We start from the raw sequence: 24,076 nt of genomic DNA on the forward strand, positions 1-24,076 counted from the left end.
GATTTGCAACCCAGACACCTACCCGGCATCATCGGCGCCCTGGGGCCCCCAGTCAGGTCCAGAAGCCACTTACACTCCCACAGCTGTCGGGCTCAGGATAGCTGAGCCTTCAGGAGCTCTTTCCACTGAGCAACTTCAGGCTCTGATTTCACAGGCAGTCGACCAGGCTTTTGCTGCCAGGTGTTATCCGGTGCCTAGGCCAGAGTCGGTTGCTTCCATGACTGCATCATGTGTCCTCCAGTCTGGTGCGCCTGAGTACCATGGTTCTCTCTCACCACCTCAGTCTTCCCATAGTAGGGCCTCTTCCCCTGCAGAACAGGATCAATCCGACATCGCATGGTTGGAGGAGGACGACCAGCCCCCTGACCCCCCGCCATTTTGGGGTCTTTTTAACCCAGCCCTCTTCTTGCCACTGCTTTGCAAGGCCAGCATTACAGCCAACATAGCCCCTGACCGGATTCCTCAGCCAGGCCCATCAGTTGGTTCGGACCAAATCCGGTTTTTTTCCGAACCTGTTGTGACTCAGCACCACATCCTCTGTCCCCCTCTTTTCTTGAATGCCATCCACAAACAATATGTTTCACCCGGCACCTTCCCTTTTCTGGGAGGCATGGACAGGAAACTGTTCAGTTCAGCGCCAGACTTAGCTGAGGCTCTCAAGGTGCCAACAGTAGATGAACCCTTGACCCCTCTCTTGTCTTTGTCTGCGGTGTCGGGATTTGGCCAAGGCGCTGAAAGCTGAGGACAAAAGATGGGAATTGACCTTCTGCAGGACTCACCAGGCTGTGGCGTGGGTGGTAAGAGCGGCCACTTGCGCTTCCTTCTTTGCCAGGACCTCTCTCCTCTGGCTTCGTCAACTCCAAACCAGGATCCCTCAGGAAGAGGTACGTACTCACCAAGAACTGAGTAAACTGGTTGCAGCATCAAAGTATGTCTCTGATGCGTCATTGCATGTGGCCAGATTCTCTTCCAGAACCATAGCCTCCAATGTCACAGCACGGCACCTACTGTGACTTAAGCATTGGCAGGCAAACGCCAAGTCCAAGTGGCATCTGGCTATGGCCCCTTATCAGGTGGTCAGCTGTTCAGAGAGGCCCTAGCACCTTACTTAACTGAAAATAAGGACAAGCGGAAGGTCATGACCCACCTCAGCAGGCGGGCTGACAGGCGTGCTAACCCGTATGCCTGCAGACAGTCCTTTCGGTCAGGGACAGGCTCGGGTACCACAAAGCCTCCCCGCTTTTTCACAGCCAGACAGGACCGCCCGTTCCCACAGAGCGGGCTCTAGGCTCAGGCAGCAGTCCCAAGGCAAGCGGCCCTTTTGGGGGGGGGTCATCCTTTTAGAAGGTCCAAGTGACTCGTTGAAAGCGCCTCCCATAGGTGGCAGACTTTCCCTATTCGCCCACCAATGGGAAGCCACCACCACAGACTCTTGGGTCCTCCAAACCATCCAATTCGGTCTATCCCTGGAATTCCTGTCCCATCCTCCGGGGCACTTCATTGCTTGCCCGCACTCAAAAAATCCAGTAAAAAAGGGCCTCATGCACGAGGCCATTCGACACCTCTTGGAGATAAGGGCCATAGAACCTGTGCCGGCGGGCCAACAGGGGAGGGGTTTCTACTCCATCCTCTTTGTAGTCCCCAAAGCTTCAGGAGGATGGAGGGCGATTCTCGACCTCAAGGGTCTGAACTCACATATCACATACAAAAAATTCAAGATGCAAATGTTCCAGTCCATCTTGGGAGATGTACGGGAGACTTCCTGATGTCCATAGACCTCACGGAAGCATATCTCCACATTCCCATCCTCCCCGACCACCAGCAATTCTTCAGTTCTTCAGGCCACCATTTCCAATACAGAACCCTGCTGTTCGGCCTTTCATTAGCTCCAAGGGTGTTTACAAAAATCCTGGCAGTGGTCGCGGCACATTTGAGACTGGTACCAGTGCACATTCAATGTTATCTGGACAACATCCTTATCCAGTCGCCCTCCCTTCTGGCCACCCAGTCGGACCTAGCGTTGTCCATCAAGGTCCTCCAGAACCACAGGTTCTTGGTGAACTTTCAAAACAGCCAGACAGTGCCCTCGACCCGTCTCTTGCACCTGGGGGCCATCATAGACATGGACTGTTGCCAGGTCTACCTCTCCCCGGACCGTCAGGACAGCATCTGAGCCCTGGTCCTCAAGGTCCGCAGGGAGCGCATAGTGTCCCTGGCCGTTCTTTCCCAGTTGTTGGGAAAGATGATATCGTGCATAGTGATTGTACCTTGGGCAGACTACACTCCAGGAACCTTCAGTGGTTCCTGCTCCCTTTTCAAAGGTTGGGCACCAGCACCTCCAACCAAAGGGTAAGGGTCCCTCTCCAGACCTTGTGGTCTCTCAAGTGGTGGTCCTCACCAGTGGTAGCCAGAGGGTCCTTCTTCAAGGAACCCGTTTGGCTGACACGACAGACGCCAGTCTGTTCAGATGGGGACCGCACCTTCGGTCGCAGTTGGCTGAAGGACGGTGGTCCCAGTCAGACCTGAGGCACAACATCAATTGGTTGGAGCTCAGAGCCATACATCTGCCACTTCCGCAACAGTGTTGTGAGGCAACACGTGCTGGTCCTTATGGACAACGTGGCGGCAAAGGCCCATGTGAACCAGCAGGGGGGACCTATTCCAGGACCCTCATGGCCGAGGCCCTGCTGCTCGGCTCCTGGGCAGAGACCAACCTCGCCTCCATCAGGGCCAATCACATCTCGGGAGGCGAACCGACAGGCAGACTTCTTGAGCAGGTCGACAGTGGACCACTCAGAATGGCGCCTGCCTCTTCAGGGAGATACCAGACAGGCTTGGCCTACCGGTCATAGACCAGTTCACCTCTCCGGTGAACTCCCAACTCCCGAGATTCTTCTCCCGATTCCTGTCCCGAGGGGTGGAGAGAGCGGATGCTCTTCGAGGTCCATGGCCGGAGGGCCTGCTTTACGCATTTCTTCCTCTGATTCCGGCAGCCATCCGCAAGCTCCTGTAGGAGAGGGCTGAGGTGCTTTTCATGGCTCCGTATTGGCCATGGAGGCCGTAGTTTGCCGACCTCATGAACCTCTCCAGGTCTCCTCCATGGAGGATTGCTCCAGGTCGCACATCTCTCAGCCAGGGGGTTCTGCATCATCCAGACCCCCAATGGCTTCAGTTGATCACCTGGCACTTGAACGCCAGATCCTGTCCGGGGAGTCCTGTTCACCAGGTGTCATCTCCATGATTCAGGCCTCCCGAAGGCCTGCAACTAACCGTATCTATGATTCCACTTGAAGAATTTCTGTCATTGGTGCGAAAGGCACCATTTGACTATCTCGGATTTGACTATTCCAAGGATCTTGGACTACTTACTGGAAGGGCTTGACAGGGGCTTGGCACCTAATACCATACGTAGACAGGTGGCAGTTCTCTCCACCATACTTACCTGTGACAACCCAGTGCCATTAGGTCAACATCCCTTGATACGCTCCTTTATTAAAGGAGCCACCAACACCAAGCCCCCTGTGGTTCATAGGTATCTCTCTTGGAAGTTACCACAGGTCCTACAGGCCCTCACCAAGCCGCCCTTTGAGCCTCTCAGAACCTGTGACCTGCGGTCCTTGTCTCTCAAGGTTGCCTTCCTGGTTGCGGTTACTTCAGTCAGGAGGATTTCTGAGTTGGCGGCACTTTCCATCAGGGATGACCTATGCATTTTTCATCGGGACCAGGTGGTCCTTCATTTGGACCCTATCTTTATTCCCAAGATCAACACTTTGTTTCATAGGGATTTCTGTCCTAATCCTTCTCATGATTTGGAACGGCAGTGGCATACATTGGACGTACGCAGGGCCCTCCGCTACTATATCAAGTGAAAGGCGGCCTTCCACAAGTCTGAAGCCCTCTTCATTTCCTTTCACCATTCCTCTATGAGATGGAAGGTGTCTGCCTCCATGATAGGCAGGTGGATCAGGGCTTGCATTGCGGGGGCATACCAGTCGCATTCCCTGCCGGTTCCAAGTCGTGTCACGGCTCATTCAACGTGCAGTGCGGCTACCTCTGCGGCATGGGCTACTCAGCATCCATCAAGGACATTTGTCAAGTGGCTACATGGTCTTCGCCTTCCCCATTTGTGCAGCATTACAAACTTGACAGGTTTGCCACTGCGGACACCTCTTTTGGATGGAGAGTCCTTCAACAGGTGATGCCCAGGGATGAGACAGCGGCCCTGACTGTTTCCCTCCCACAGGGACAGTGAGGCTTTGGTATGTCCCATTGGTGGATTCTCCATCTCCTATGCTGGAGAAGGGGCATTGTCTTCTCTGAACGCCTTTTCTCAGCATGGAGATGGAGAATCCACTCCCGCCCCTTTTAGGTCCGTCAAGTCCAGTGTTAGGTGTCTGGGAGCCAACATGTCGGACTGTCGTCATTAGCTTTCGCCCTCATCAAGACTGGGTGTGTCCAGGACAGGCATGGCAAGTTTGACTGACTTAGTGTAATGGGCAGGAAGACAAAGCTAACCCATTGGTGGATTCTCCATGCTGAGAAAAGGCGTTTAGGTAAGACAATGCCCCTTTTAATGGGAATGGGAAATAAACAAGGATTGAAGTAAATGTTCAGCCATACTTCATCTCACACTTACTCTGAATGGTCTGCTTCTACACCATTTAGCTAAGATCAAGTATTTCTGTACGAATAGAAATAATTGACTTGATTGTATGAAAAACATTTTTTTCAGGTTTTCCACAGTGGGATCTAAAAATGCCAGGAATCTTACTTATGGTAATTTACTTAGGTAACTTCCCTTAACTAGTTCTGCCTCTGATTTACTGATAGTTTAAAAAAAACTGTACTATCAGAATCAAATTTTACAATATTATGAAAAGGACAATAGAATTAGACACATCTTTCAGAACTAGATAATAATTCTCAGATACTAGGAAATTATACTCCAGGGATTAGATATACTAGCAAATGTCCACAACAAACTGCAATTGATATCAAAATGATGTTTCATGTGTAGTGATATCATCAAGCTAATCCTACCATTACATACTTATTTCCTGAAATAATTATGTCACATTTGCAAGTTGACATTGTCTCCTTTGTCCTTCCCACAAATACCCATAGCTATAACTCTAAGAAAGACTTGCAGAGAAACTTCAGGCAAATAAATAAATTAAAGATGTTTGGGACAGGCTGCATTTGGAGAAGAGTCTGGCTAAGCCCCAATCAATTAAAATCTTATTTCTGTTGTAAATGAATTAAATACAAGTAAGACTATCGGGAATCATAAAGGATAAGTATGTTAGCTAACTAAAATGTATTTACATTTCTAATCTTCCTTCTTCCCAAACCTCAGGGAACAAAGTAGCTATTTAAAAATATTCAAAAATATAGCGTACAACAAAAGACAAAGATCCTAAAATGAGCAGCTGCTGCAGAACACCCTTGTATTACATTGGCAAGTTAGCTACACAAACAGCTGTAATGAAGCTCCATGACTGTTTGCTACCTATAGACATCTGGACCTTCCAGCACTTGAGCTAGCACAGACTTCATGCCAGAGTGACCTTTGTGTACAGCAGTTTATTCAAGAACATTATCAGAAGCCAAAAACAGTAGTAAAAATATGTTGAACACTGGTTTGTGGCTAGGTTAGAAGTAAAATGTAGGACAACTACAAAATATATTTGAACTTTTTCTTTTCTCTCCTGTTTGGTGGAGAGAATGATGTTTCTCCTAGCTTGCCTTTGTTTATATATATGTTTGCCTTTAATGCACTTTCTGACATCTGAATTGTGTACTAGATCAAAAGGAAGGCCATGAAAGAGGAAAGCACTCTGCTTTTACTTCTGATCATGTCCAATAACCGAAAAATTCATATATACAATATATGAATATTAAGTAGAGACTTTTTTCTAAGAAGCAAATTTTGCTAAGCACTTTAACCTCACAATTAAATTCACAGGGCTGTGATGTGGCCTAGTACTATGCACCTGAATTCCTTCCATCACTGCAGTGTAATTTATTGTTATATTTATATATCATATTTACTAGGAGTTGTACATTCTTCAAAATATTTTTGAAGCATCAGCTTAAAAATGTTGATGCCACAATGAATCAAATCATTAAATCAACATAATTTTAATACAATTTTTAAAAGCAGTAATAGCTTTTTTTCAATGTTGTGTGGAAGCCTGAAAAAATACCTGAGATACAGTGCTCATAGAAATAGTACAATATCCTATGGCATCCCACTTGATACTTCACTGTAATTTTATAAGTGATTGATGAGCATTTGGAGAATACAGTTTTCAAGCCAACTATATCTCCACTTGATTTTTATTCATCAACAACATATTTGTTGATCAGAATATCATGAAGAATATTATTAAATATTTTGGTTAAATCAAGATATATTACATTTATAGTATTCCCACAATCTATTAAGGACCAAATAAAACAAAGAAGCAAATTTAAACTGGCAAGACTTGTTCTTGACAGATCTGTGCTGTCTTCTGGTAACTACTATACTGTTTTCGAAGTGCTTACAGTTCAGTTATTTAGGATTTGCTCTAAAGCATTTCCTATCAGGATATAAAAATGACTATAGTGGCCAAGATTCTTTCATTCCAGAATATGGGGAAAAAATACTGTGTGGTGTTCATCTGATACTTTGAAAGTTCTCCAATATTTATCAAAATAATACATTAAAGCAATCCTCAGTTTTTTCAGGATTCTATTATTTAAAGGGAATGTGTGGATGGCCTTGGGAATAATTTTCAAGAAGCTTTTAATAAAACTCCTTAGCAAACATTCGTTAGTGGCATTAGCAATCGCAAAATATTTAGCAGATGTATGAGTACTAAATGCAAAATTGATAATTCTCATAATGAACCGAAAAACACTATTGTCTCCCCAAAACTTTATTGGAGCCAATGCTATTTAATCATATTTCTAGATGAGCAAGGGCTATATTTGCAGGTTTCCAAAATCAATAAAATAATATTTCTTTTCAGGAAAAAAGATAAAATTTAGATGTTGTAGTTTACTTTTTAAAAAAGTTTTGATGGGCAAAGACAATAAAGCAGACGTTAGCAACGTTTTCAAATAACAGGGATAATTACAGAATGTGAACAGAAAAATATACCCCCCAATCACAAAATTATCCCCTGTCCTGCCAAACTAGGACAGTTCTTAACAGAATAAGTTATGTCTGTGAAATCAAAATTGAGTGGAAATAAATAAGGTAGTCAAAAGGCATAGTCTATAGTATTTAGAGGAACTATAAAAGTGTAGGTTTCTACACTGGCAAGCAATCTGTTTTATTTTTATTTTTGCCTCCTTTTCTTTTTTAAAAAGGTCATTTTGCCTTTATGGAGGCAGTGAAAGTGAGCTTAATTATTTTCCCTGTTGAGAATAGACCATAACTATTTAAAACACAATTAACACTAGGATGTCAGTCAGTAGTTGTACTTTTTTGATAGTTTTTATGCCTGGGGAGTTTAACTGTTCCCAATTAGTTTTAATGAGGGCACTGTGCTAGTTATCAAATCGACAGTCATGATCTACCCAGTGGAAGCAACCATAAAACAATTTGGAGAACAAAGATTAATAACAAACATCTGACCACAAATAGATGCTAAATATTCTGTACACATCTATTCTAGTTTTGTATGATACGATTACACATGATGTCCCATAGCATCCAGAATACTCAGAAATACAGTTAGAGGTCTTGTTCTGTACTTAGCAGGTGATTATAAGGAAGGATGCTGAAAGGACCTTTGCCTTCTTCCTGTTTCTTTGCTCTGCCAGATGACCTTTGAATAGGTGAAATTGCTGTAACTATAAGATAACCTCGTCAAAAGGAGATGGTTTGCCATCATCTCCTTTTTGAGATCCATTTCCTTCTGTTTTAAAATTGGCTATCTCCCATGCATGTACATGTATATGTAAATATATTCTTGTATGAGTGATACGAGAAATGAAGTTCTTTAATAAACAAATAAATTATTTTAGTTCACTGTCCAGTTGAAATTGAAAGAATTGAAGAAGCCCAAGGATGTGGGCAGATTTTTACAAGGATTTACATTTCAGATAATTAGTGAACATTTTTTTTCAGCCTCCAATGCACCTATTTTCCTTTGTAAAAAAAATCAAATAAAACCAAAAATTTGTGTGCGGATGGAAGCTTCTGCTTCTCTGTGCAATCACCAAATCATTGCCATTTCCCTTCAAAGCATTTTTAAAAATGTATATAACCTAGGAACAAAAAAGGTATCTATTTCTCGTCAAAGCTGCAGGCAATTCAGCTGCTTAAGTTCTAATAATATTGCAAAGCCATGTATTAATGATTAAACTTAAATCTACAAAGAGTTATCGATATTTAATGTCAGGAATTTAAACTTGAGCAAGGTGTCCCCAATCAATTATTTGGATATTCTTTCTCCCTCCACTGTCCACCCATATCCAAAGCCAAGACCTACCTTATATAGCCAAAAGGCTTTCATAGTAAACACGGCAAGGGAATTCTGCTTCTACCAGGGCTTTTTTTCTCATAGAATGCCCAGAACGGAGTTCCAGCACCTTTGTGGGATGGAACCTTCTAGGGTAGGCAAGGTGGGTTGTATGATGTGTGTGAGTTCCGGCACCCTTTTTTTTTTTTTTAAGAAAAAAAGCACTGGCTTCTACCAACCCAATTGCACATGGATTAATATGATAGTACATATTATAGTTTATTGCTGCAGAAGAGACATTTAATATAATGGATCTCCTATGAAAAACTACACAATACTTTGACATTTTTTAAAAATATTAGTCCTATTTGCCTTATGGATAAATATGATTTATGAGTAACTTCATGTGAAGGTTTGGATTTTGGCTTGTTGATTGTTTGTTTAATTTACAGAAATCTGTGCAATAACTGGAAGGAAATTAAAAACTAAGAATTTAAGCATAAGCAACCAAATTTGCTTGCCCCCCTAAAGATCTTACCACAGTTTGATGATAGGTTATGAAATAAAATGTAAATGTGAAATGGTATGGCTTAAAGCAAGCTTTCCAGCCTGCTTCTCTCCACAGATGTTTGATTGCAGCTTCCAGAAATCTAGAACAGCCTAGCCTAATAGTTAAAAAAGCAAATTTTGTGGGAAAATGGTTTAGAAAGGAAAGGATGTATAGTCCTCAACTTACAACTGCAAATTTCTATTGCTAAACAAGTTTTTAAGTGAGTTTTGCCCACTTTATGACCTTTCTTGCCACAGTTGTTAAGTGAACTACTGCAGTGGTTAAGTTGGTAACACGGTTGTTAAATGAATTTAGCTTCCCCATTGACTTTGCTTGTCAAAAGATTACAAAAGGTAGTCACATGACCTTGGACACTGCAACTGTCATAAATATGAACCAGTTGCCAAGCGTCCAAATTTTGGATCACGTGACCATGGTGATGCTGCAGCGATTATGAATGTGAAAAACGGTCATAAGTCACTTTTTTCAGTGCCACTAAAATACCTGTTACAGGTAAACTATTATAAAAAATTTATAGATACAATATTTGGGAATTGACATTTGTGGTGTTCTTTACATAAATGGCTTTTTAATTTATTTTTAAAGTAGCACATGAGGGAAGACAAAATTAAAGTATCCTACCTTTTAATATGGAATTGGTATTCTGTTTAGAAGTGTTTTTACCTAAAGGCTTATAATATTGGCAGACTCAGTACTTGCATCTCATTAGCTCAGTCAAGCCCTCTAGAAATAAACTGAACGTATCAGTCAGAAGCCAACTAACTTATCAGTGTGTGTCCTAGATGGCATCCCAGGAAGAATGGGCATTCAGCATGAACCCAGAAAGATATGCGTAACCTTTTGCCATGGTTCCAGATTAATTCTATGAAAACAGATCGATCTGAGAAAGCCCACTTTCTTCAGGCATTAATCTTGAATTCATTATAGTAGCACACAAACCCCAACATTAATGGCAACAGTGTTCAATCTTATTTTCAGTTGCCCATTCCAAGAATGCATGAATACTGTAATGTTGTCCTTTTAACTGCAATAAATGTCATCAAAGCAGAACCTCTGTACTGATTCTTGTTTACCACAGGAATGGCTTTAAGTACCCAAGCATCTAAAACAGGCTATCTGTACCAGAGTGCCATTAATTAGGAGGCTGTGATTAATCGGTTCAGGACTAAAAACTTGGCAAAAATAGTAAGTATAACAATGTTAGGACAAGAGAAATGGCTTGCAGGAAGTATTGATCAGAATCCCTGCAATAATCTCTCTTGGTCATTTTTAGAGGAAACTTTTAGCCCGTCATGATTGCAGAGATAACATTCTGAAACTTAAGCAAAGCAAATGCAGAAATGTGTGTTTAAATGGGCAACAGCCCAAAAGAAATTTTCTGAATAAGTTTAGCTTTCAAAGATTGGTTTTTGGTGGTATGATATAACAGTAATTTAAATAAATACTTATAGGATTGCACTGCATGAAAACAAAGTATATTGATTAAACCTTTGAAGCAGGGTGTTCTCTGTCTGTTCCGGGTAGGATTTATTTTGCAATGAATATATAAGCATTTGATCCAATTTGTAACATTTTGATTCATTTACTCAAACTTCTGTACTGCCTATATCAAGAAAAAATACTGCAAAGTTCAGTGCTAAATGCAAATATCAAAACAGAAAGCAGTGCAATTACATAAAATTATATAAATGAAAAACATTCAACATAATCTTTTATAAATATTCCCTCAAACTAAACAAACACAGTCCAAGACTCAATCAGAAAAAAGTGGGTGAAGAGATGCTGAGTATTAGAGAGGAGAACACTGCAGACCGGACACTTGCCCTGTGTGACAGTCTGTGGGTTACAATATAATCAACAGAGTTCCCCTGATGCACAGACCTGTATCAGTGAAGGTAAGCTACAAGTACAGGTAGTCCTCAACTTACAACCACAACTGAGCCCAAAATTTCCATTGCTAAGTAAGAAAGTTTCTAAGTGAATTTTGTCCTATTTTATGACATTTCTTGCCATAGTTGTTAAATGAATCACTTGTTATGTTGTTGTTGTTGTTGTTGTTGTTAAGCTAGTAACACGGTTGTTAAGTGAATTGGCTTCGCCATTGACCTTTCTTGTCCCAGATTTGAAATTTGTTGACATTAAAACCCAGATTTCTCAGCAATAGTCTGTCTGAGGCAACAGTCTGTCCAACTGTTTCTGAGGCAAAAATCATTTGATGTCTGAGAAAAAGTGGAGGCTTATACCGATCCTCTATCCTATTCAAAGCGCAATATAATTATCTAGGTAAATAGAATAGTGGTCGTTTTGGAGGACACTGGGACGCTGAAAGCTGATTTACAAAGATGACAAATATGCTGCAGAAGTAGTGCTTCATAAAAAGGGCATGTGTAGGAAATGACCAGGCTCATACCCGACTATAGGGGGTGGTGCTCAGCTCCATTTCAAAGCCAGTGCTGCACATATGGTACATAGGTGTATATCTTCCATTGTTAAAATAACTGTATATTGGGTATCCTTAATAGCCAAAATTTTATAGGGAAATAAAATTCTAATTTTTGCTATGATGCTAAATCAATTATTTAGACTGGATTCCCATCACCACATGTCAACCGTCCCCTTGATAAATGCAGCAAAAGAAACTCCCGGGACATTATTTTACCAAGAGTATAACTTTACTGATAATTTCACATAGGCACATGAGTAGAAAAGCCAGTTCTAAAGTTTTCGTGTGAAAACCAGCCTAGGTAAAATCCCCTTTTTCCCCTGGATCTCCCCATGGTTCACTGTTCACCAGTCAATTGTATTCGTTTTGTTTTGGGAGCATTTGGAGCAGCTCAGAGTTTTCCCAGCGTTTGACCTTGGTGTGTTAAGACCATCTGGGGAAGCATTGGCTCACTTGAATTCCTCAGTTCCCTCTCAAGCCTCCCTTGCATTCCAATTCTTTCCCTCCTTCCTCCCTGTTTCTGTTGTCTGACTGCAAGCCGGCTGAGTGGAGAATCAGCCATGACACCACTAATCCCACTGAATTCAGCCATAAAAACGAATTGGTTTTAGTACTGATTAGTTACTTATAGAATCAAACTGATATACGTGTAACTAGTCTAGTTACCTAAAATTTTCTATACCTTAAAAGTTTAAATATAGTGATCAATATACAATATATTTGTTCCATAGCTTTATTCGTGACAAAACTATAATAATATTTCGATTCATTCATGTCTATCATCTAGATTATTGTCTGGGCTATGCATATAGAATTTTGCACAGAATTATGAATTCACTGCATAATCAATCTAACCTACCTTTGTGACTTTTAGGAACAATTCTAGCCTTTGTGTTTAACACAGCATTGTGACTGAATCAAGCACCTTAATCTATTTTTGAAAATAAATATCAGGATATCATAGTTACCTAAATCACATGACACCATATCCATTTTCAAACATTAAGGCAAAAAGATGCTCTTGCTTTAAAAACAAGCATTTGCATTGTGTGGAAAGACCCACGTGTACATTTTGATAGCATCCGCAAGGCTTTTTCTGAGCATGTTTATCAAAGAAAACAAATAAAAAAATATTTGTGCCATGGCTCAAATTAATCTTAATTATATCCCACATAACATAGACTTCATGTTTAAGTTTTCTGTTTAACTGCAATATCAATAAAAATATTACTGAAGTTTCTTTAACTTTGGTTACTTTTCACAAAGTAAAACCATGGCATCAAAAATGCATAATTTAGCTTTAACTGCATAACTGAACTTGTTTGCATAATTCTTCTTGGCTACAAATTTCCTGGCACAGATTCCTACCAGCAGCAATTACTGTAATTCCATCTTTTAAAATAACTTTCATGTCAGTGTATATGAACATTTGCCTACACCAGGACAATTTCTTCCTAAATTACCCATGCAATGCACAATTAGCTATATCCTCCTTTGCAGGAGCCACCTGATTTTCTAATTGTATAACGGCATTACAGTTGCTCTTTTCTTCATTCTAGGGCACGGATTATATGGAACTTTTGAAATGTTGTCCTCCTGGAGGAAAACCAGAGAAGACCAACATGTAAAAGAGAGAACTGCAGCTGTGTTCGCAGACTCCATGCTCTCCTTTTCTCTCACCACTGCCATGTATCTGGTGACTTTTGGGATTGGTGCCAGCCCTTTCACCAACATTGAAGCAGCCAGGATCTTCTGCTGCAATTCTTGTATTGCAATTTTTTTCAACTACCTCTATGTACTCTCCTTTTATGGTTCCAGCCTCGTGTTTACTGGCTACATAGAAAACAACTACCAGCATAGTATCTTCTGCCGAAAGGTACCAAAACCAGAGGTATTGCAAGAGAAGCCTGCTTGGTATAGGTTTCTTCTGACAGCCAAATTTAGCGAGGATACAGCAGAGTCAGAGGAAACAAACAGTTATGAAAGCCACCTTTTGGTGTGTTTCCTCAAGCGTTATTACTGTGACTGGATAACAAACACATATGTCAAGCCTTTTGTAGTTCTCTTTTACCTTATTTATATTTCCTTTGCCTTAATGGGCTACTTGCAGGTCAGCGAAGAGTCAGACCTCAGTAACATTGTAGCAACTGCAACACGAACCATGGAGTACACTACTGCTCAGCAGAAGTACTTCAGCAATTATAGTCCTGTCATTGGGTTTTATATTTATGAATCAATAGAATATTGGAATGTGACCGTTCAAGATGACATGCTAGAGTATACCAAGGGGTTTGTAAGGATATCTTGGTTTGAGAGCTATTTGAATTATCTGAGAAAGCTCAACATATCAACTGGATTATCTAAGAAGAATTTTACCGATATGCTGAGGAACTCCTTTCTGAAAGCTCCCCAGTTTGCCCATTTTTCAGAGGATATCATTTTCTCCAAAAAATACAATAATGAAGTTGAAGTGGTGGCCTCTCGAATGTTCTTGGTAGCTAAGACCATGGATACCAAACGAAAAGAACTGTATCACCTCCTGGAAACCTTACGAAAGCTCTCTCTCAAATCTAAGGTGAAGTTTATTGTTTTCAACCCATCCTTTGTCTACATGGATCGTTATGCCTCGTATGTGGGGGCCCCCTTGCAGAACTCCTGTATTAGTGCTTTATTCCTGCTCTTCTTCTCTGCATTCCTGGTGGCAGATTCTCTCATCAATGTATGGCTCACACTCACCGTTGCCTCAGTCGAATTTGGAGTTATAGGTTTTATGACCCTGTGGAAAGTTGAGCTGGACTGTATTTCTGTGTTGTGCTTAATTTATGGAATTAATTATACAGTTGACAACTGTGCACCTCTCTTGTCAACATTTGTCCTGGGCAAAGATTTCACAAGAACTAAATGGGTAAAGAATGCCCTGGAAGTGCATGGGGTAGCGATTTTACAGAGCTACCTCTGCTACATTGTTGGTCTGATTCCTCTCGCAGCTGTGCCTTCAAATCTGACCCGTACACTGTTCAGGTGCTTGTTTTTGATAGCATTAGTCACATTCTTTCATTGCTTTGCCATTTTACCTGTGATACTAACTTTTCTGCCACCGTCAAAGAAAAAAAGGAAAGAGAAGAAAACTCCTGAGAATCGGGAGGAAATAGAATGTGTTGAAATGGTAGATATGGATAGTACTCGGGTGGTTGACCAAATTACAACAGTCTGACTAATTGGTTTGTTTTGCCCTTTTTTAAAAAAAAAAAAAAGAATAACCACCACCCCTAAATATTGCCAAGACAAGAAAATCATATTGATTATAACAATGGGATTTGGATGGCTGTTTTCAAATTAAAACCAGGAGCATCCAGAGCAGCATGTGAAGGGGGAAATGTGAAAGTTTGTGGATTGGCCTTCATATAAAAAGTACAGTGACATTTACATTCACCCAATACAATGAGTGTCAACTTGGGTTGCTATCTGAGATAAAGACAGTAGAGATGGGTTACTAAATAGCATACTGCCGTGTCTGCCCTGCCAATGCTGCTGCCCCTGGGGCAGTGTGCCCACACATTGAAAGGTCAACTGTCAAGGCTGAAGAAGCAGTAAGTGTACATTTGGACACAGAGGCTATATAAAACTTTCAGTACAGCAATAACTCAGTTCCATGAGTCAGCTATTGTGGATCTTAGCCATTACATCTAACTTTTATTTCTCTTGCTTCTTTTTTTCTTTCTTCTTTTTCTTTTTCTGAATAGAACCATATATGCAAGCTGTTAAACAAAGGCAAACCAACAATGGCCAAGAAATTCAAATTTACGCAAGGCTAAATAGAGCTATCACTGTTAATCTACAGTCTTTTCGCAGTTGCCTTCTTTTCTGAATTAATAAATATTTTAAAGTGGAATTAATCCCCTATATATTTTAATATAACATAATTTTCTAGCATTTTTAAAGAAAAAAACAAAATTAGTAATACATATAAACACATTCAATTATCTGTTATAACATCATTTTTTCAGTAGGGTTTATTAATATTCAGTAGATGATATTATTATTATTATTATTATTATTATTATTATTATTATTATTATTATTATTATTATTATTATTATTGGAAACTCTGCTTTCCTATGCTAGATTTGATAGCATTCTCTTATATGTTAGGAGATCTAATGACAGGTTGGGAAAGGAATATATTTAACAAAGCCTATCAAATCCATGAAACAAGCCTCAGATGCCTAAATTTTGTCTCACAAATGTGAATGTTGTAGAATGTCTTAAGTTAGCAGACATTGTTCCAGGCTGTACACTATTAGTATACAAAAAGAGGCTCAATGTGCTGCTATACATAATATGTAACGTAAGTCACAATCTTCAACTAGAATTTCTGCCTCTGAAGTCTCTACTATAAACTATAAATCAAGGAAATCAGTTGAACTCTTCAGAAAAATGGTTTTGAATTCTTAATGCTGCAGTCTTTCATGAGCTAATGTTTAAAGGAACTGTTCTAATATAATAAAACCTAGTAAACAATTATCCCTGCCCTCTTGAAAGGTATAAGATGTGGTGCCAGAGAAGACGGAATCAAACAATTTACAATTTTTCAATGAACTAGGCCAGAAGGATCCATAAAATGTGTTCCCATCATCTTTGGTGTATCTACTTGGTATATCCCTGATATATGCTAAACAAAAATATTGCCCTCTGTGATATGGAAAAATACCAAATTTGCTTATAGTAGTGACAACTCATAAATTCTAGAAAATTTCAGTCGATATTAGCTACTTGTCACTTTAGTGCTGGGCATGCTATTAGACTCATAGTAGGTAAGACCTGTGCTTAGCAGATGAAACAGAGCAGATTATTTCCATTTCTCAAAGTTCTTTCTTAAGTAGGGATGACCCCAGTGAGACTGGTCAGTCAGATCTTGTACCTTTGGCCTTCCAGAGTTCTCCTTTCTCTTGTTGTTTGCCCTGAAAAAACTGGCAAAGTTGAATTAGAATTGTGCAGCTGTAATCATCAAAATACAATATTTTTATCTTTATATTGGCACAGTCCTTTTATGCTAAATCCTCCATACCATTGCAGATAATAAGATGGGCATGTTAATGTAGCAGATGAGGAACTGAACTGGTTAGTCCCTAGAGATTATTTTCCAATAGCACTTTCACTGCTGCTGCGTGGCAGGATCAGTTCCCATCATCCACTTCAGCTCCTTGACAGGGACATGAAAGGAGCGCCCAAGGGCATCTCCCGGGCAACTGTGACGTCACTGGCTAATCCTTTCAACCTGGAAGCGCCTTCAGAAGTGCCTCTGCCATGAACGGGATGGGGGGAGTAGAACAAAAAAAACTGGAGTGAACTTTTGTGTTACCACTATACTTTATGTACTCCATTCAAATAACGTATAAAAGGTATATCAAGAACCTGACAAGCTTGTAATTCAAACATATTTGAACTTTTTCTATATCACAGGCTTTTCCAGCAATCTAATGATTGGACAAATAGTAAGGATAAGCACACTGAATCATTTGCCAGAACAAAATGCTGCACCGTGAATTTGTTTTGCTCATTTTCAGATAGATATCCTAACATTTTTTTTTATTCCATTCTTATAATAAAAGAGTTTCTTTCAATTGTTGTTAACCTGTGAAATGTCTGCTATAGTAGAAAGTTACAATGTTTTGTTTCGTTATCAAATAATTTTCTTCAAAAGAGGACAACTTTATTCCTGCCAAACCTTATTTCTTCCCAATATGAAAACCATCGCAGCATTTTTCCTCTCCCAACATCGATTGGCAAGCTGCTACATGCATTAAATATCTATAAAATATGCAGTAGTTATTGCCATATAAGTTGTTTTGAGAAATTTCTTGAAATTCACAATTACCAAAACTAAATGTGCTTTTGAGAGAATAAACTAGTTGAGGGAATTTAATTCTTTACTCCCAACTGATAAATTCAGATCCAATGATATCTATGGCTTTGTCTTCTTTTAGAACAAATTTAAATTAATGCATAACAGCTTCATGTATAATGTGTTTTTTTTCTTATCTTACCACATATCAGGCTCTGGTAAAATCTTACTGTATGCCCACAAATTTGTAAACTTGTATAAATTATTATTTTTTAAATGTTCGGTTATATTTTTCAGATATGTTCTTGCTTATATATTATTTCTAAACTGAATGATAAAAGTACTTTAAATTTGGCTCTCATAGTTAGAGATGTCCATTAAATGAGGCTCTTACAGCATTGCAGTAATGTGTCCACAGAGTTTAGATTATGGACTTACAACTATTCATTTAGTGACCATTCTAAGTTACAACAGAACTGAAAAAAATGACTTATGACTAGTTTTCACATAAGCGTTGCAGAATCCCTGTAGTAACATGATCAAATTTTGAGCACTTGCCAATTGGCATGTCCTCATGACTGTTGCACTGTCCTAGGGTCATGTGATCACTTGTAACCTTCCCAGCCAGTTTCTGACAAGCAAAAACAATGGGGAAAGTTAGATTTTCTTAAGGAACATATAATTCACTTAAAAATTGCAATGATTTGTTTAACAACCACAGCAATAAAGGTCATAAAATGAGGCACAACTCAAATAACAACTGCCTAGCTTAGCAATGAAAATTTTGTCCTCAGTTATGTTTGTAAGTCAGGGGCTATATGTATGTGGAAATTTATTACATTTTTCATTACACCCACTGAAGCCGAAGTCCTAAACTTTTATGTTTACTTAAATATAATTTATTTAGCCAAATAACGCACTGATCAGAGCAATATTTTTTTACTCTGGAACCTACTTTTCTCTGTCCAGCAAGTTAATTCATACAAGTCTGTCTTGGATGTTCCTTAGAATGAAACGAAGGAAAAGCAACTGAAGTAACTGGAACAAATTCACTAAATGAGCCATATCTGAAATACATGCCCAGCATTTTATTGTAAGCAGTAGAAATCAGAAAAACATAAAACTGTGGAACTAGAAGAAAAGCTCTCTGGCAAAAACAAATAGATGTCTTTTTCCAATTCCCAACAATCTTACTAAATGAAACAAGACCTGTAAAAGTTTAAATATATTGCAAAGTGGCTAATGTTTCAGTGATATGTGCCAAATTCTATTCGTATCCTGGGAAGCTCCACAAGGCAGAACTATTTCTAGTGCCACTGGGTTGATTATACTTCTGCACAGTCTATATTTATTCACTTGTTAAGGGTGACTCCCTGCCCCAGTCAATCAAGTAATGGTATCCTCAGAAAACACTAGCAAAACTATATTACTTTATCTGGAACATTTGGAAATGTTACCATTTGCTGTGAAAACACATCTCCATATAACAAAAGAGAAAACCAAGAGCTATTTTGTAGGCTGTATCTTAAAAGTCATAATATATTCATTTTAATTTTAAAAAATTATAGGTCTTTACCATAAGCATCTGTTACTACGGAAATGCTCCATGTATCTATTAATGAGCATTTGAAGGTCATGCAGATTGTTGCTGTGATATGGAAAAGTGACTGCCAAAAATACCACATGAGAATGTTAGGGTATAGCTGCATTACTTAGGTTTCAGTAGCATCAATCTGATGCAGCTTACAATCTGGCTAAGCTGATTTTTTATCCGATATGTAACTATCTGATTTCTCTGCACAATCAAAAGAATAAAACATAAATATTATGTGATGTCAGGGTACCTTTTTGGCCTCTGACATAGATATCAATAATTCATTTCCTAAACACTTTTTAAAAAATCAAATATCTTTCTAAATAAAAAGGATATGTCAGAATCAGTCCTATCATTGATCAAAGTAAGGAAGCAGCTTCATGCAACAAATCCTAGAAAGATGGAGATGGAAGAAAGAACCAAGCAGGCTTCACAAACTGCCCTAATCCTTCCAGCTAGAAAGGAAAGATGTATTCCTGTTCCCAGTAGCAGAGTAGGATGAAACCGAGAGTCCAATCTATTGCTGTTAAGTAGAAATGCTGAGATTTTGCTGTCTGGAGTTGGGTTTAAGACAACTCTCCACAGCCAACTTTCCATGGCCAACTCACCATAGGACAATTTGCCATTGCTAACTCACTACAGGACAACTCACCGCAGGACAAAATTTCAAAGAATATCAAAAAAATGTGGAATAGAATCATTAAACAAATGATGCAAAGGGAAGAGCAAAATGAAATGTGAATGACAAAAATTAAAATATTCGTTAAATTAAATAAATAACAAATTGAATTGTTGAATTGTCCTGTGGCGGGTTTTCCCACAGTGAGTTGGCTATGGTGAGTTGGCAGTGGCACGGTGGCCATGGCAATGTAGCTGTGGCAAAGTGTCCCATTTCACCGGAGTCAGGTCCAAACTCCAGAGCAAAAGAGTCATTTCCAAATCTGCATGGTACATCATCCTCGCAGCTACTGGACTCACTCCTCCTCCCATCGGTCTAGTTGATTAGGAACAAAAGAATTGAGGCAAAGATCTTATATTTTTCAATAATCTCCCCTACCATTATACTCATTCCAGACATAAGTCTTGAGGGTGCAGACTGAAACAGGGTTCAGACGTTACACTAATTGTAACGCAGTTTACTTGATTTTTCACTTAAAATCTTACCAATTTCCAACTATTATAATTTATTAAATCAAATGTAAAGCTTAATGTATTATGCAAACCCCACAATATATGTGGTTTATTCAATAAATCCCAGTCAAAACATAGTTCAGATCAATATATGGTCTCTGAGTCTCACAGAGCTCCAGCCCAGATAATTGGGAGCCCCCCAAGAACTTTCAAGCTATGGATAGGAATATTATGGAAGAAACTGTATGTTTTAACAATTTCAGTCATAGCTTGAAGAACTTGCAGTTAACTGTTTCTTGCATGAAGCAAATCTTCATGAGCTGAATCACTGGCAATATTGCATGATGACTATAGTTGGAAAAGGTGATAATTTGGGGGCAGGGGGAGAACTGCCAATCAAAACATGGCAACACAAAGGATGTTTTTATTCCAGCAGGAGGCAAGAACTTGAGAGGCGAGGAAAGGGTTGGGATATGTAGATGGAAGGATAGGTCTGGTGGAAGACTATTGTCATAGCCTGTGAACATATTCTTTTGTTTTGGTTGGCTGCCATCTTGACTTTTCTGAACTCCATTGTGGATCCTCTGCTTCAGGGACTGAGGGTTACTTCTACTTTCGATGTCAGGGTAGATTAGAACTGGTGATATAGGTACCTTATACAAATAAGTGAATCTATTTGAAAAGCATTTTAGTTATTAAATAAAAGCTAATTCTTTTGTTTTTATGTTAATCAAGTGTCTGTGTTACCATCTGTCTCCCCCGTGTTCTATTCAATTCCATAGTTTTAGGGACTTAAACTATTTTTAAGCCATTGGCATTATAACAAAAGATAAGGGAAAAGAGCCTCAAAACAAGGAAGATATATGATCAGAAGATTTTGATAGATACAGCTGAAACTAAAGGTTAAAGTTGTAAATTACATTATTGGCTGAACCACAAAAGCTATATAAATAACATTTCATGCAGCTGTTAATTTGAACCAGTGAAGTCAATAAGCTATAAGAACAATAAAATAAAATAAAATAACAGATAACCCTTAAAGCAAGCAAGGAGGAGGAGCAAAATTATGAAAAAAGGATGTATTTTCAGATATGAAGAACTAAAATTTTGATTTTCTCAAGCTCTCTTGATGGGGCAGTTGGATATAGTAGTCCAACACAAGAGGGCTCTAAACTGAGAAAAGTTTATATACAATATCAACGCACCTGCCAGATAAACTGAAAGCATAAATATTATGTACTTTCTTTAAGGATGGGCATTAAAGAATGATAACTATGCTTGCTCCTAGAAGTTGTCTTTATCACCTCTAAAATATATTTTTAATTTACGGAGAAGAAAAACATGGTCCGCCATATGTCCCTGAACTGTAATTCTCATCATTTGCCATTGAAAGGTTGGAAGTAGAGTTCAAAACTTCTGGTAGGTTGCACATTGTCCAGTCTGATCTAAGTGATCTACCTAAACTTCTTGACTGATAGGATTATGCTAATATAATAAAGTATATTATATTATTGTACTCTGAGAACAAAGTCAACCATCAAGAAACAGTTACTTGCCTTAGATGATCAGTAATTTGCCCCATTTTTGAATCTGGCTATTTGTTCCATACCTTTAGCTTCACTTCATTATGCTAGGGATGTAGGGGGAGATCCTTCTGCTTCCCAGCCCCCACTTTCATTTTCCATGCAATTAAGACTCTGTCTACTTCTCCACCTCATTTAAACCGGGTGATAATTGCTTATATTAGCAGCAGTAGATCCTATGGATGATAGCAGCAGCAATTGCTACCCAGAGAAAATCAGTTTGCAACTAATTTACCTGTCCAAGTGAGCAAGCAGTAATGTCCATTAGGAAATATAACATAAGAAGTTGCTCAATGCTTGCACCATTTCTTCACAGCTCCCTGCTGTTGCTGCTCTTAGCAGCTAACATTAGGAATTCACTGCTTGCCTTGTATTAGTTTGGGGCATTTGCTTTGTTAGCAAATGGGTGGCAGCAAGCAGAATCTACTCTTGCTTTTCCTGTGTCTGTATATTAACAAATTAGTATCTGAGTTGCAGAACCCTATGAACTCATTAAAAAGATGCAGAATGCTCTTTGCTGCTATATTGTGGTCATCCAGATTTTTGCAATCAAGATCTAAATAAGATGAGTATTGTAATCTAATGGGTGACATTTCTGCATGTTTTATTTCAACATGCAAAGGAAAAATATTTTTGTAGGAACCAAGTATATCTATTGGGGGGAGAAGAATTAGAAGAATAACAGCAATAAAGTCCAAACATGACAAAGAAGGTTGAATATAACATTTATTGAGCCATTAAATCAAATGTGTCGCCTTCTCTTCTTCAGAACAAAAGAAACTTTTAAATTTTTAAACTTTGGCTGCTCCATATTTTGCCAAAATTACTGTCTTTATGGTTACAAACCTTGTTAACTTTTTTGTATCACCTTAATGTGCTTTGTATTTATCAATTTTCCAACATCTAAGAACTAGATTGGCAAGAATCAACCAAACTGGAATTCTGCTTGCTCACTATTTATTTATAAAATTTATATGGTTGCCCAACAATTCTGAGCTGCTTACAGAAATAAAACCCCAAACACAAAATCCAATAAGCCCCCATCCCCCTAGATGCCTTTGTTCCTTAGTTGTAATGGATGTCAATATTAACATACATATTCTGTATTTTCCTCTATTTTCACTTCAAATGCACTAGAATTTGTTGATACCGAAAATGATAGTCACTTAGCCAGGAAGATACCTAATCTGTATTAGCATTTATAAATGCCTACATATGTCTCATACATACTCTAATCATCATAGAAACAGTCCGTGACTCTTGTTTGCTTGGAGTGCCCATTTTTTAAATATTTAAGAACTTTTCACTAATTAAATCCCGCCTTGGATTGTTGAACTGTTTTCTCCAGTCTGGTGCATTGTTTTGCATGCCAATGCCATACTGGATGACAATTCTGTTATCAACAACATCTGGAGTTCATCAGATTGGGGAAGTTTGCTTTAGAATGACTTCAGGCACTTTTACAAGCTACATGAGTGATTCCTAAGTGATAAAATTTAGTGTACATTCAAATAGTCTGTAGGCAGTTGAAGTATTTTTCATATCAGGTCTTTTTCCCTTGAGCTGTGCACTTAAGACATTTTATGTGAGATGCCTCTCTATAGTCCCTTCATGAACTAGCTATATTAGAGAACAATTGTAAATAGAATGATGAAGAATCTATTTTTTACTAATATTTTAAAGACTTGGAGTGTGCCAGCATTGTAGCAATGCTTAATTCCTTATTTAGCAATGCTGCTGCTTCTTTCCTTTCATCCCAAGAGTACTGTATATTAATTGATTGTGGTATACAATGTAAATATACTGGAATGGAGAAAGAGCTGGTTTTTAATATCATATCCTTTTCATGAGGCTCCCCTTCAACTTCTCAACTTCCATATAGTCAGTTGTAATAGAAAAAAATGTGGAAAGAAGAGGAGAAATAGAATAATGGTCCTCACTTTAACAGAGTTGAAGAACTCTTTGACTTACAAAACTTAAACCATCAATATTATATTCACACCCAATTACCACATACACAGACAGATTGGCTATTGGCTATTTTAGATATTCAGCCACATATAGGTTTGCTTTATTTACTGTGGTTTTCAACGGCTTACTCTGCTTAGTCATTACTTCATGTGGTTCGGAAAGAGAACTGAAAGGTGGTGGGTTTTTCTTCTCAAATGAAATTCAACAAATTATCTCCTAGCATGCAAGGAATCTTTTCTGTAAAACAAACTATTTCTAAAATGTTTTTTAATTATAACTATTAAGAAAAGTACACTATTCAAACTTTGGCAGTTGACCTTCCGTGGGTAAGAATGTTGAGGTGTTTGGAGATCCAAAGGCTCCTTTTAGTGGCTGATCATCAGTTTCCTCCTCATGCTCTGTGAAAAGCATCGTCCTAGTGCAGTGTTTCCCAAACTTGACAATTTTAAGGCATGTGGACTTCAACTCCCAGAATTCCACAG

The 24,076-nt window shown here is 39.0% G+C and overlaps 1 protein-coding gene across 4 annotated transcripts in view; it reads left to right on the top strand.

The window, feature by feature from the left end:
• The window catches only part of PTCHD1 (patched domain containing 1), a 72,045-nt gene that overhangs the window by 37,399 nt on the left and 10,570 nt on the right, over positions 1-24,076 (top strand). For 2 of the 4 annotated variants that reach the window (XR_005559056.1, XR_005559055.1), the window contains exon 3: positions 13,030-15,060. Coding sequence is in view for 2 of the 4 variants with exons in the window: in XM_039362821.1 (XP_039218755.1) it covers positions 13,030-14,684 (1,655 nt within the window). In the remaining 2 variants the exon portion in view is untranslated. Of the gene's footprint in view, positions 1-13,029; positions 24,025-24,076 lie in introns of those variants that run through there. The other 2 variants (XM_039362839.1, XM_039362821.1) reach the window with 2 other exon arrangements.

This window comes from Crotalus tigris, unplaced genomic scaffold (assembly GCF_016545835.1).
Source record: "Crotalus tigris isolate CLP2741 ecotype Arizona unplaced genomic scaffold, ASM1654583v1 scf7180000017589.2436309, whole genome shotgun sequence".
Lineage (NCBI taxonomy): Eukaryota > Metazoa > Chordata > Lepidosauria > Squamata > Viperidae > Crotalus > Crotalus tigris.